We start from the raw sequence: 14,606 nt of genomic DNA on the forward strand, positions 1-14,606 counted from the left end.
ATGTCAGGGCAAGCTATAATCCAACTGCAGCTTTGTATAATTGCAGCTTTTCCTGCAGATCAATTACAAGGCCATCTCCTGAAGAGCAAGATGACAAGCCTGTTGAAATAAAGTCAAGCAGTCAGCAATGTACTGTTTTGATTGATTGATATATCTGCAGGCCCTTGCACTGTGGAAACGCACATTCGCCACGATGACGGGTGGCATGTTGGCAATCGTGCTGGGTCCCCGGGTTGGTCTCCCTGGCACAGGTCCGCTCTCCTCCATAGTGACGGGGTTTGTGGCGTCCATGTTGTGGAAACTGCAGGCCCCTCTCAGCACCAAGGTAGGTGTTGAGTATATTGTTCAATATTATATTATTTGGAAAAGTATGTTTAACATAAATATAATTGTTTTGTTTTGCTTTGAAAGGTTAGATTTGAAAGAGGTCTGATATGATCAAATAGTAAAAAAATTACGGGTTTGTTTCTACTTATCAAATATAACTAAAACGTTAATTTTTGTTTATGGTGGGTTTTATGGTGTTTGAGGAATTATTGCTAAAGTTTTCCATCAATATTACTTGAAAAGTAAAAAAAAGGGTTTTCACAACGTTTTTGGATCAGGAAATGAGGGAGTTCTCTTTAAAGGAAGTACCTAAAACACTAGGAAACCTGTGCAGCTCAATGAGCCGCGTAGTAAGAAACACAAACTTGGAGCTTGGATTCCATTAATTTTATGATTCTTAGAGTTGTTTGAAAACTTGATGGGAATTAATGTTAATCTCAGCTTGCTACTATTGGTGTGATGATTGTTTTTTCCAGAAAACAGTGAACGACATCATCCAAGCCATGTGGATCGTCTTGTGTCCGATGCTGTTTGCCTTCACAGGGTCTGACGTGGACATATCCTACTTGGACTGGTACACTGTCTGCTGGATGGTGGGCATTGTGCTCGTCACTGTTGTTGTAAGTAACGTAACCAACAGTAGTGTAGTCGTAAATGTTCAACATCGTCTTGGGAAAAACCATAGGTCGCCTAATAATTAGGAATTTTCGAAAAAGCATAGTGGGAACTACATTCCTACGAGATCACGCCGCCCATCACTGGTAATCAACCAGGTATAGCCTCTGGATCTTGTTCCAAACTATCGATAGGGTAGGAATATTTGCAGTGCAGTCAAGGGATCTAGCTTAATAAAACCTCTTTGTAGGTATAGTGCTCGTTATGTAATCAGAAGATCGCTGGTTCGATTCTGAGAAATAGGCGTTTTCATGGTTTGAAATTGGACCCAGCTGTTCTTGGTCATAAGAATTTTAATAAATAATGATCACCTAAAAAGCTAAAGAACCAGAAGCTGAAATGTTATTCACTAAACACAAATTTTTCCCTTAAATGATACTTCATCTTCGCCTTAAAATATACACCATAGTGTCGTACAAATCTAGTGTATTGGTAGAGCACGGGACTTCAATCCCTGAGGTGCTGGGTTCAAATCCTTCCAATCACCAATCGATTTTATCTTTTTCTTCTAAGTGATGATGCAGGCTAAAGCCTAGTTTGAAAAAATCTTGATCTGTTCCCACAGCTTGACCTAATGCACCTTGATTTTCAACAATGAGTGAAAGTACTTGTTTAATAATACATATTATAGAACCACAAACAAACAGTACCCAGCGTATAAGATTTTAAGCTAGCAGTATACAATAAGAGGTATTTGTAAAGAATGATAATTACACTCTGAGTTTTGATGTCGTAGGTCCGTCTGTTGGGTTGTATTCTTGTCTTATGTGGAGGAGGGTTCAGCTTCAAGGAGATGCTGTTTGTTGGTCTCATATTCCAGGGGAAAGCAACTAATCAGGTTTGTAGCTGGTTAGATTTTCTAAGTTTCAGATTTACTTTGATCATCTGAGTCCCAGTTATTATTTTATTCATTGTGATTTTCATCACATTGTGAACATTATCACAAAATTCCCTCAAATTATTAACAGAAATCAAAGGAATTGTATTACACACACAGTGAGAGGGTAGGTAAAAAGTAGCAAAATGTCTGATTAGAGATGCAACTCATAAAGAATTCGCACACCTCATCAAATTCCGCACCTGTCCCACTTGGTTATTAAAAATACCTAGCTATGGGACTTTTGGAAAAACAATTCCAGTAATTCCTTGTCCTAGATAAATGGTTCTTAAGTGTAGTATGTCAGTTTAGTTTTTAGAAGTGTTTTTTAAAGCTGGCTACTCTTGGATGGATATTTTGTAAGTGAATGTTTTGTTACGTTTCCCATGATGATTGAATATCCTAAAGGAGCTTATCTGGATAGTTAGCGTCAACTAAGTTGAGGAGCAATTTTACATAGCTTTGAATCTTTTTAGTGCAATCTGGAAATCTCATGGTTGACTATCATTTGGCTCATTATCCCATAGATTATTTTTCTATATAAAATCTTCCGACAGTTACACCCATAATACCCCATTCTAAAAACATCAAAACAATTTTTACTCAGTTGAAATCATTTTTCTATCCAGACTCTAATTAAATTGGGTATGGTCCTGACTGGAGGGTAGAACAGGACAGTGGCTGGGCTAATATTAATGGTCCCATTAGTCAAGCCTCATTTAATTTACCACTATTGGTTTGAAATGTAATGAATAATTTAAATAAATAATGAATTCATTATTTGATAATGCGTTACTAAAACTGAATTCTGAATATTTTTTTAAAATTCCAATACTTCAATTTCCTTATTTACTCAGCACAAAACTGGGTGTTTAATGATAACTAAGAAAAAATTATATTGCTTTTTCCATTGTAAAAACTAATAAAATTTTCAATTCATGTTTTACATTTCCATAAGTTCGTTGGTGTTGCATCCAGTGAGGTGTGTCCATATCACTCGGAATACATATTGTGTGATACGTAGATTTAACTTAACCTGAGGGAGGTTATACAGAGTCGTCAAGGAATTCACAAACTGTTGTAATTCTATAGGCGGCACTGGCACCTCAGATATTGTATGCAGCCTGGGCGACCCACGACGACAATGAAGTACGCAAAGCCAACGAGGCTGTGACGATGGGCGTTCTATCCATCCTGATCTGCACCCCGCTGGCCCACCTCGGCGCGCTCTGGGGCGGACCTTGCTTGTTGAAGAAGAAAACAGAGTCATCCACTGCGAGTCGGACGAAAACGAAAACCGACAGCAACCACACGTTCAAAAGTGCTGATGAAGATACGAACAATGTACAAAATAATGTGATGAATGTATGAGCCATGTATGTAAAAATTGTAAATATATTGTAACGTTTTTGTACTTGGTTTTATTGGAAATTTTCTTTGGTATCCTTGGTTGAAAAATTAAATCACGTTGAAGTTTTTAAACCTTAAATGTTGGTACTAGTTTCTCATAAGCCTTGGTAGGCTATATATCAATAGCCTTAACATATGTGGAAAAATGTATTTTGTTTTCCGACTTCAGAAAAAGGCAGTCAGGATAGTTTTGGCGTAAATAGAAGAACATCTTGCAGACAATACTTGCTTTATCACAAATTTAAATGTTTCCCTATTAATTCATCTTGGAAACCTTGATTCTCTTTACAACAAACCCACATCAATAACAATTGAATCATTTACTCTTTCATATTTACTATGAAACAGTTTTCAACTGAAATTGTCATCTTTTTCAATGACTTTCTTTAAGAGACAGTGGCAATAAATTACAACTTACTCTTATTGGTTAAGATTTACTACAGATAAGATGGTTATTGATCGTGTTGCTGATGAGTTAAGTGTTAAGTTAGTTTGAAAGTTTGTCATTACTTCAACTTACTTCTGAAAGTTCACAGACAAAACACATTAAACGCTAGTCGATCGTTATTTAACATAGTTTTCTTTTGCATGTATTTTAAATAACAATTGGCTAGTGTTTTATGTGTATTGTTTGTGAGCTGTTGACACACCTCTACCGGCAAGAATAGTCATAAGCTATAACAAAAAATATGCGCCAAAATTAGCATAATCCAGTAGGACAAACTTGGACCACAAGGTGACAACAGATAATTTAACCTTTTAATACGTCAAATGTATTGAAGTAGTTATTGTGCACCATTAGTGGTGGTTTCAAGGGGAGGAGGGCTACAGGAGCTAAAGCCTCCCCCATTGGATCCTGGAAAAACAAATTTAAACATATATTTTGTTGTTAAAATGTAACAGAGGTTTTTGGTCACAGTTATAGACGTTAATAATGGCTTTGAGACAGCCACAAAATGTTTTTAAGAATACAAAACTTTCCCCGGATCTCCCTTCCTTTTCTTGAGCCATTCACACCGCCTGATAGCCCGCCGCCCCACCTTGACAAGGTCCTAAAACTGCCACTTTCCACCAGGTCCGTTTTTAAATGGGCCTGGCCAATAGGTTTTAGGCTTTGTTTGGTGCTCAAGTAAGAGAAATATTCCCCCACAAAGTAGGTGGAGAGGGGGTAATTATCTCTTGGGGGCCCATAGTGCATCACATGACAGCTGTGCGCCAGGAATCTGTAGAAACAAGAGGTAGGAGAAGGGATGTCCTAGCTAGTCTGCCAGCAGCACAATTTGTCAAATGTAACATACAATTCTTTTGGAGGGTTACCAAAGGAAAGGACTAACGATGATGTTACCTTCAGGGCTAAAAGAATTGGACAGCAAAATAAATGATAAATGGCATGAAAAATGTGAAGAAATAGCAAATCGTTTCTAGGAATTAATTAATTAGAGGGATTGAATCTATAGCTTTGAGAAAAATAGTCTGTATGTCGATTTTCCCCAAGGGATCAGTCCACCGTTTTCAACAATGAGTCTCACAAAAGATTTCTAGAACAGCCTCAGTCGATGTTGGCTAGATAACTAATTATCTGTTCACTTTACTAGATTTTTAAATGCGCACTAAAAAATCATGAATTTCATCCTACATTTAAAAAATTCGTTCCCAAACAAAATGGTATATCCTTCGCTGTAATGCTTAGCTAGTCTATGTATACCTTACCTCTGAACCGAGTTATTTATTTATTTTATGGACACGCCTTCTAAACTATATAGGCTTACGCAATACATCTCGGTTTAAACGTAGCATACTTCAAGCTTACAGGCGTTTCTGTAATTCCAATCGCCCATCAAAGTTTATTTTTACTGCAAATTCAAATTGGTATGCGTTTATTATAGTACTAATTCGGAATACTTTAGTTTTATTACCCATTTGCAGACCTGTTCATTGCATGAACTACCAGCTGAAATGCATTACAATCTAATCAGCTGTTTAGTACAGTTATTAGTAGTTTTCCATTGAATCATTGCATAATATCATTACGTCCCAAAGTTGGCTCTGTTTTAGTAGGTTCATGACAAGCTGTCTAGCTTAATGATTCTTATCTCCAGATATGAAAAAACGTGTCAGAACCATCAAAGCGATCAATAAGGGTATCTATCATAACCAAAAATAAGTTTAAATTGAAGGCCATTGTTATCGATCAGTGTTTCTAAATAATTAATAATGAGATTACTGTTTAATCTTAACATTATTTATCCGAATATTGATTAACGTAAGTTATAGAAGTGATATTTAAAAGTATGAGAAAAGCTTTATAACACATTAAACGCACAGTATAACCAAACTACCCCCGCCACAGCAAATTCCCATTTATCTAGCTGGAATTCCACTAAATTATTCGCTTAAAATTGTCAGATTTATTTCCTATTTAAATATAATTAATTTTATCCTCTGATAGTTGATGTGACACAGTATAATATACAATAGTTTACATTGAGATTTTCATTTAGGGGTAGTCTAAAAGTTGGGGTGTTGGAGTAACGGTATTCGAAAAAATCAGTAATTTATGTTAACAGGCTCATTACAACAACTTTAACATATTAGCTAAACAGTACCTTTGCTTAAGTTGTTAATGTTTATTTCCAGCATGGACTATAAGCTATAGTTTGTGTTGAGTAATTAATGCACAGAGAAACTTATTCCAACTTCATGGAAGGTTTTTTGTACTGCATTTTCCACCTTGCGAGCATAGATAGCAGACGATGAACTCAGCTGGCAATATGATAACCTGCGCTAGGGTCAGCTGTCAGCTGGCACGTGGAGTAAGAAGAAGATTAAAAACAAGTCTCGTCATCCAACGGAACTATTACAAGTTGTTATCAGCTATAATATTCGTAGTAAACAATAAACTGCGTAGTTTGCAAAAATCTAAACGCTGCATTTTGACTGTCTGGAGTAAATAATGCGATGGTCATTTGTGCAATAGTTGGAAAATCATTTAGCTGGAGTTCGAGCAACTATAGAGTTTGTAGTAAACATAACTTGCATTGATTTTGATACTCAGAGGATGTACTGTATTCCTTCTTTAGTGCAAAGGTAAAACATGCCTATTGGTTGTGCATCCATAAAGATCAGCTCCGGTGTATTTTGAGTAAGTTTTCCTGATTGCTAAGTTATTGCCATTTCAACATCTCTAATATGATTTTAACCAACCAAATCACACGATAACCGTTGCTTGTCCGATGGGATATTTGTTAGATGATTTTTTTTTGTAAAAAGTAAAACATACACTTCAGTAAGTAAAAAAAATCTGGCCGATATCAGTGCATCGGCACTGAAACTTGATACTCTAAAGTACAACGTGACCTAATATGATACTTTAATGCAAACTTTGGAGTTTACAATAGAATAATGAGTAGCCAAGACTTGTAATATCCAATGTCAATAAAACTGGACACTTTTTTATTTCATCAACTGGGTTATTGTGTCTACCTATGGGCAACAAAGGGGAATTACTAAGCAATGGACGACATGACAATACACTTTACAGCAACGGATTAATGGAGTGTCATAATAACCAAGAAATAGCCCGTAATAGCATTGACTTTAGACACAGCAAGTATACTTGTCAGACTATGATTCAAATTTTGACATGCTTTTCATGTATTTTACGAATGGTTTTCACTAAAAGTTTCTCTCTTGTTTTTTTGGAGATGTTACAGTGTTTGCTTTACTCTTTCCAAACTGACAATTATTTTAAAATATATACATTTTGGTTCAGGCAATTTTAATGTTGGCGAAATAACAAGAAATTAATAATAGTTAACACCACAATACACTCGCTGGACAAAAACATGCAAATTTTCTTCAGATGATTTCTAAGGATGACAAAGGAGCATGTTTTTGTGGTGATGGCTTACTCATTATACCTAACTAATTATTCTTCGTAGGGAAAGAGAAAGTAAAATTAAATAGTCGCCAGATGTGATGGCTTACCAAAGAGTAGTTTAGGCAATTCCGTTGTCGATGACCGATGACCTGTTGTTAAGAGGTTTGCCAACTTTCAATATATAAATAGTGAGCAAACTTGACGCCAACTCAAGTACAAGTGTTATGTAGATTAGGGGAAGAGGAAAACTGATTTTAAAACAGTTAGTGGATAATTGCACCATAAGCGATTCATAGCATGGTGCCCCCGTCGGTGAACAGCATCTTGGTTATAATTAATTTGCAGTGATGTAACTTGCAAAAAGCTTGTAAACCTGCCTTTTATTGCTTTGAAGGTACCTCTTGATGGATATCGTGTAGGAATTTTAAAGTCGAGGTGTTGGTTAGTATTATTACAACTTATTTAGATGTATTGTAATGTAAAGTGCAATTACATTTGACAAATAATTTAAAATATACTTATACTATATACCATTTAGTTGTTTCCTGAGTTCTTATAGGTGCCTAAGATGTTTGTGTTGTGTTGCGTCACAAGCATCTTACCTACAAAAAATTTAATAGGCAACAACAACACAGGTAAATCTAATATAATTCAAGTTCTTGAATCTGGGATTGCAGCAAAAATTTTAAAATAACAATCGTTGAAATGCATCAAAAAAGTTTTGAACGTTTACAAAAATGACTGACTTTAGAAACGGACATTATTATTGCAAATGCAAATTATTTTATTTAGCTCATGGTGGAAAGCTCGTACCACAGAAAACATACTACTATAAATAACCAATTTTTTGGTTATAGTAGTATGTTTTCTGTGCTCGTACACAGCTGATCCAGCTTGACGTTTTTGAATATTGTGGTTTGTGAACTACCACTTCAATACACACAGAAAATTACATTAAAACATGTGAGTATTAAATGGTGCAACCCCAATGCTGTGAAAACTACGGTTAAAATGGGTGTACAGCTTTTGTGATTTTCCTCATTGTTAGCACCACTTACCCATTACTGTATAATGATTGTTGGACAAGCTTGATTTTATTCTGTTTATAGTAGATTTCTCCTATTAGGCCTATACACATTTAAGCAAGCAATATTTCAATAATTTGTTCCCAGTTATTACTTTTGACCCTGAAATGTTTAGATTAGCGATCACAACTAAACGTAGCTTAATCGCGCAACCACACGCGAGTTGGTCGCAATCAATTAATTCACTTGTGCAAGATGGCGTGATTCAAACCAATGACTAATGATTAATTGCTGGTTTGTGGTTACTGAATTTGCATTTTACAAAACTGGGGGGTAGATGGAAGTAAATTATCGAGGAATTACCATTTTGTTTTATGCTATCAGTACTAGTTTATTAAAGCGATATATGCCGCATTGTTCCATGAATACAACCAACAATCACACAAGACCAATACCAATTGATTTTATGTTATCGTTAAAAACAGCGAACGAATTTCTTGAAATACAGAAATTCTTTACATACAGTAGTGGTATCTCGTTAAAATATTTGTTCATTACAACTTCAGCCATTACGACAGTCGTCTTTTTAATTTTTTATGGCTAAATAAAAATCTATAGCGGTACCTTTTGTTTTTGTTCTAGCTTACAACCTTATGATGGCTAAATTTATCTCTGACAAATTATAATGGTAATGATACCCCCACCACAGCAAACCTTCAAAGTAGATTACAGAAAAACGTTACCAAAGACTATCTAAATTTTTTTCTTATTATTGTAAAAAGAAATAACTGTCTTAAATTTATCTTTGTAGTTAAGGACTAGCTTTTTAACCAGAAGATGAAATAAAATTGACATTAAAACTATCGTAAATTGCTTTCAGAAATCCATTAGACAATTTATATTTGTAAAACAGAGTTATATTTTTTCAATCCATAAATAATTGAATTGAGTCATCTATAAGTTTAATGTTTTAGTCTACAAAAACTCGTTCGAGATTAAATTTGGTAAAATGTATTTTTCTATTCTTAAAAGGAACAAGGAAGCGTTTATGTATCAGCAATACGTGTACAATGTGTAATTCATTAACACTGAGTTGAACAACCAATAAAAATATCCATACCAGCAAAATAATGATTATTCAACTTCATATGTTTATTATATTTCCAACTAAAGTCAAAGCATCCAAGGGTAGACTGAAAACTTCCCCAGTGAAACCAAGACGAAGCGGCGTTTTCAAATCAGAATGAACTTGAGACCATAAACCGTGTTGTTTAAGACGGTGACACACTATCGATCTTTTCCCCGAACAAGACCCCGAACCGAGCAGGGAGAAGGGAGAAGGGAGGTCGAAGGGAGCATGTTCGATAGTGTGTCAGGGGTCCTTACACCGATCAAGACGGCGAACCAGACATCAGGCCGAGCAGGGAGACGAGCGCTCTGGAGGCGGTTTTTTGGCGAAAGATCAAAGAAAAGATCGGTCCGATGTACGGAGTGATGTACGATAGTGTGTCACGGTACATTTTTGCCCCGCACGCCATCGCGAGCACCGCACCGAGCGGCTGCCTGTGCTAGTGTTAATAGTTATAATTTAATATGACAATAAAACTCTTTAATTGGTAAAATAAATAAATGTTGGGTAATATGTTGCCGTTATATATTATGATCAATTAAGATGTAATGTTGTGGTTTGTTTGGTTCAGGTTGAAAATGTAGAAACCGTTAAATCAATTATATCAATAATATTAAAGTGAATTAAGTAATTGACGTTGAGTTAAATTCTTTCAAAATTAATATAAACATTAATATTATTAAAGTCAAATAAAATAATCTTTCTGTAACGTTATTTCAATGAATAAAACCAATAAAAATCAATACATATAACTAAGCATCCTTTCTAGAATATTTTATTTTTGCGACAAGTTTTCAAAAAGCGATTTTTAACGCGCTCTCACTCGCACACACTCTACATCTCTCTCTAAACTCCCTTTTGCCGCGCTCGGTAGAATTAGTCTGGTCTTGGTCTTGTTCGGGGAAATGTTCGGAGGGAAATTTTGCTGATATTTATCTCCTTTCTCCCTTCTCCCTGCTCTCTTGATCGGGGGAAAGATCGATAGTGTGTCACCGCCTTTACTCGGCTCGATATCGAATCGACTGGGGCGGGATAGAGCCATTGGCATGCCGTTAACAGCCCGTAAACCCAACAGTGGCTACTAGCCCCCTCCTACTAGTTTGGTAATTTTAGTAACGTCTTTAATTTTTTCATAAATTTTCAAATAAGGTATTCAATGTTGCTGTTTCCATATAGTTATGGTAGGGGCCATATAATTCTTCAGACCAAGCAAGCTAAACAGCAACGAAAATATATGCAGAGTGCCTCGTAGTAAACAATTAGCAATAGTATTAATGGGTTAAAATACTTAAAATAAGACGCCAATTAAGAATAGCTATTAATTGTTAAGTATACTATTTATTTAAAATGTTTGCCTTTAGTCTACCTCAAGAAATATTATAGTTGTTTGCCTCAACGATGTAAAGACCTTTGGTTTGCCTTTGGTCTGGCTCCAACACATGTTTTGGATTTTAGAATATTAACATGTGCTTTTTGGATATTGTTGTTTTGGTTTGTGTTTTATGGTTTTATGTCCATGCTGGAAATAAAAAAACCAATTGTTCTCAATTAATTTTCTCTTAAAATTTTTAAGTGTTATTTTCTCACAAAGTATTCAACAAAGTCTTTCTCTCTTTTCTCTCCAACTGTTCTTTATTAACTCTAAATTTGAAACCTCAAGGCACCTCAAGATTTATACGAAGAAGAATATATTTAAAAGGTAAATCTTTTCATAAACACATTTAAATACACATCCATCGAGCGTCCTCACATCCTAAACGAGCTTGTTGCTAAATTCGATTCTCTTCCTCCTGTCTAATCATTTGAACAATTGTCCTAAAACGCCTTCTTAGCAAGATATGTACCATATTTAGTATTCAGTTTATTTTAAAATTCCATCTTCAAAACTATGTGTATACCTTTTTTTATACGTTTTGAAGTAGCAAAACTATATTTAGCTGTAGCCTACATGCTAGGCCAAATAGGATCAAGCCGGGAAGAGTTGTGCCTTGTTTTGCAACTGAAAATTGTAGGAAATTACTGTTCGATCTGTTTGAACTTTACGTTGTTTGATAAGTAATCTTAAATGCTAAAGATAAGTCAGTCCTAGATATTCTAGCCTACTTGACATTTTTTTTTATAAAATCAGCATTTTTAAAGTAATCTTGTCGTCTACATGTAAAGAGAGCTACATCTCTTTATTCTACGCTTTTTACTCCGATTATAACTATATTAGTTAATAAATCTAGTCTGTCCCTATTTTTAAAGAGAACTCAATTTTAAAATGTTTTTGCAGATAAATCTTAAAAGAACATTTTAATTTTTCATCATGCTCAATCTTTAAAAAAAAACTATAGGCCTAATTTATTTCTGGATCATAATCGATATCCTAATGAATCATAATTTTAATTGTGTTAAAGAGTGTTTTAATTACGAAAAGTCCACATGTTTATTCCAGCTTAACCTCGTCTTAATTATAAACTAAAATAATGAGGTTATGTCAAAGTCTGCAAGTGCCTCCTCGATTTCATCGTCGACTCATCGCTATCTTTGAGGTTATCGGGCAGCACTTTTCATATTCACAATAAAAATCTCACAATCTAACCTATATTTCACAGCGCTTTTTCAAATCGTGCCAAATCGATTATGCTTCTTTATGATGTTGTTTGTTTGAAAACACGGGGTTAAAGATGAGGTCATAGAACTTTTGACTTGGGGTTTAAATCATAATTTATCTTATTGTTATGCTGATTGAATGCTCGTAATTTTCGATAAAGTTAATAGTTCTGATTGTTTATTGTACACCGTGCTTAATCTAGGGCTATGATGCAATGTTTAAAGAAATTGCATCTTACGGGTTTTCAACACATCGAGTAATTTTTCAAATAAAAAAAAACAACTTTGATTGCATAGGAAATGTGTTGCACACTTCTACATAACTATCTTCCTCATCACATCTTCCTTGGACTGCTGATAATGTAAAATATACTGTTACGCAGGGTTCGAAGCAAATAAGGCTACATGTTCTAAAATGTCAGGAAAAGTTTAGCTATTACTATTCAGGACTTAAACTGTTATGTTATGTTAGTGTGATTTTAAATAGCTTTAAATTATGACGTATTTAAAATATGCGTGTTTCTGATCACATGGAACTATTTTGTGTAGGAATCGAAAGTACTCGAAAAAAATCTTGAATTATTAGGTGATCCCTTTTACTTGATATTTAAACTAGAACGGACGTAAAGTTAAACTTTGCTGGAAGTATTTTTTAGCTATTTTGGTGGATGAAGTCTTAATTGTAACTGCCGAACTATGCGTGGTGTATGCATGATTCCAATATTTCAGATTACGTTACCTCCATTTCTGCTGATTCGAAAACCACGCTTCAAACGGTTTCCTGCTAACAGGTTAGTGACGTGATGCGGGCGACCTTTCGCTCGGTTTCCTAGAGCCTCCTCAGGCGCAAGTAGGTCGCTTCTAGCCTCGAGCGGTCTCATCTAGCATGACGGTGGTTTACATGATTGCTGCCTGTTGCCTAGCAACTCTAGATGTATCTGAGTCAACAACTCATAACTGTTTCTCGACCGTGGCTTTGCGCTAGAACTGTGTGGTGTAAAAGCAATGCTTTTTGTTGAAGGCATTTTTCCTATCAAGCAAAAGTGTACAAAGGTTTACTATTTTCTGGTTGAACTCATTAACCAAACCGGATAAGTCTAATGGCCCCAGCTATCATCGTATGTACCGTTTTGTCAATTGCCATTGGATCATTGCAAATGGTTACCATAAGTGAACACCCACACCCCAAACTTGTTAACGTTACGGCCTTAGCTAGCATCCTGTAATACATTGTTATATTCTCTATGCTGTATATCATTATATCCTACAATATACCGGTAACAATCTCCGGTGTTGGACCTCAATTATAATAAAAAGTCTTGTGTACAACGATTGGTCGATTCATACTTATGCAAAGAACTAAAAAAAATAAACTATATCAGCAATGTGACACATACTTTCTCCCATTAGCTGGTCGACAATCCTTATCACGGGTTAGCGATGGGAATAACTATGATATTTTATGGAGGAAATCACTATTCTGCAAGCACTTTTGAAACGTAATTTTTACAGCCATCGGGGTTGAACCATTCTGTTTCGAACTACTGTTTACAAGGACTGTAAAATGAATATATTACAGAGATTACTTATTACTTAGTCTAAATCTAAACGCCGTTGTTTCACAAATCCTCCGTTATTATATGTTTTTTTTTTATGGGAATATCATTACGGTAACTTTTGAACCCTAATTTTTACAGAAATGGGAGTTGTACAGTTTTGTAAAGATTTAAACAGATTTAAACTTACTAAACTGTTGATGAAAAACGTTCGGAACATTTTTGAAACAATTCGATTTCCGTTATTTTATGGGGTTTTATGGGGAGTCACCATAAACATTTTTTTATGAAAATGAATAAAACTGGCTGGAGATACCATGATACAATGGAGGACCCACATACCAAATTTCATCAAAATCCGACCATAGAGTGTAGTTTGTAGTTCTGTATACATCCAGACACACGGACACACAGAAAGACATCACTTCGAATCCACTTTTTTGGGTTCAGGGGGAACAAAAACGGATATATCAACCCAAAACTCAAACTCGAAACTTTTGACGAAATCGATACTTTCTCTACATAATTTACATTTAGCCTACATTGATAAGTAAAAAAAACATTGCGGCACATTTGACTACTTGAATTTCCAGGCTCTATTGGGGTTGTGTCTCCTCAGCAAAAGACAGCAACTAAATTATTCCTCATGAAAATAACGTCATTGACAGTCAAAATGTTTGATCTATACAGCATTTCTCAAATCAATTAATTGAGTTTTATTTCGAACCCCTTGCACTGTACACGACTACACGAGCAGTTATTGTTTGGCATCACCGATGTTCATATAAACTTGGCAGAGTTCGGCCTACTGAAACCTCTGCCAAACATCTGCTAAAATAGTGGGGGATAGAAATAGCCCGGAGACGTGCCAAAAGGTCAGTTCCACCGCACAAGGTGGCGAGGGGGTGGCAAAATATAATATTTTGTATTATCTATTCAACAGAAGGGGGTTTAAAATTCACTATCTTTATTAGGACTACCTTTGTTTTCAGATCATACAAACTATAAACAGCCTCTATTGATAAATTAATGTAGACCGGCAAATTTGTGAACATACGCGGACGTTAGGCCTATGTTATTTTTTACTTGCAGGTGAAATAAATCCAAAATTATAATTTCATGAAAAAATATG

The 14,606-nt window shown here is 35.3% G+C and overlaps 1 protein-coding gene across 3 annotated transcripts in view; it reads left to right on the forward strand.

The window, feature by feature from the left end:
- Positions 1 to 3,301, forward strand: part of LOC129005762 (sodium/hydrogen exchanger 9B1-like) — a 29,537-nt gene extending 26,236 nt beyond the window's left edge. For all 3 annotated transcript variants that reach the window (XM_054434763.1, XM_054434762.1, XM_054434764.1), the window contains exons 8-11: positions 161 to 325; positions 804 to 947; positions 1,739 to 1,840; positions 2,972 to 3,301. In XM_054434763.1, coding sequence (XP_054290738.1) covers positions 161 to 325; positions 804 to 947; positions 1,739 to 1,840; positions 2,972 to 3,250 — 690 coding nt within the window. In that variant the 3' untranslated portion in view covers positions 3,251 to 3,301. The remainder of the gene's footprint in view (positions 1 to 160; positions 326 to 803; positions 948 to 1,738; positions 1,841 to 2,971) is intronic.
- Positions 3,302 to 14,606: the final 11,305 nt, after the last annotated feature.

Source organism: Macrosteles quadrilineatus, unplaced genomic scaffold, assembly GCF_028750875.1.
Source record: "Macrosteles quadrilineatus isolate MER2022 unplaced genomic scaffold, UCM_ALF_1.0 Scaffold_32__1_contigs__length_1466915, whole genome shotgun sequence".
Taxonomy (NCBI): domain Eukaryota; kingdom Metazoa; phylum Arthropoda; class Insecta; order Hemiptera; family Cicadellidae; genus Macrosteles; species Macrosteles quadrilineatus.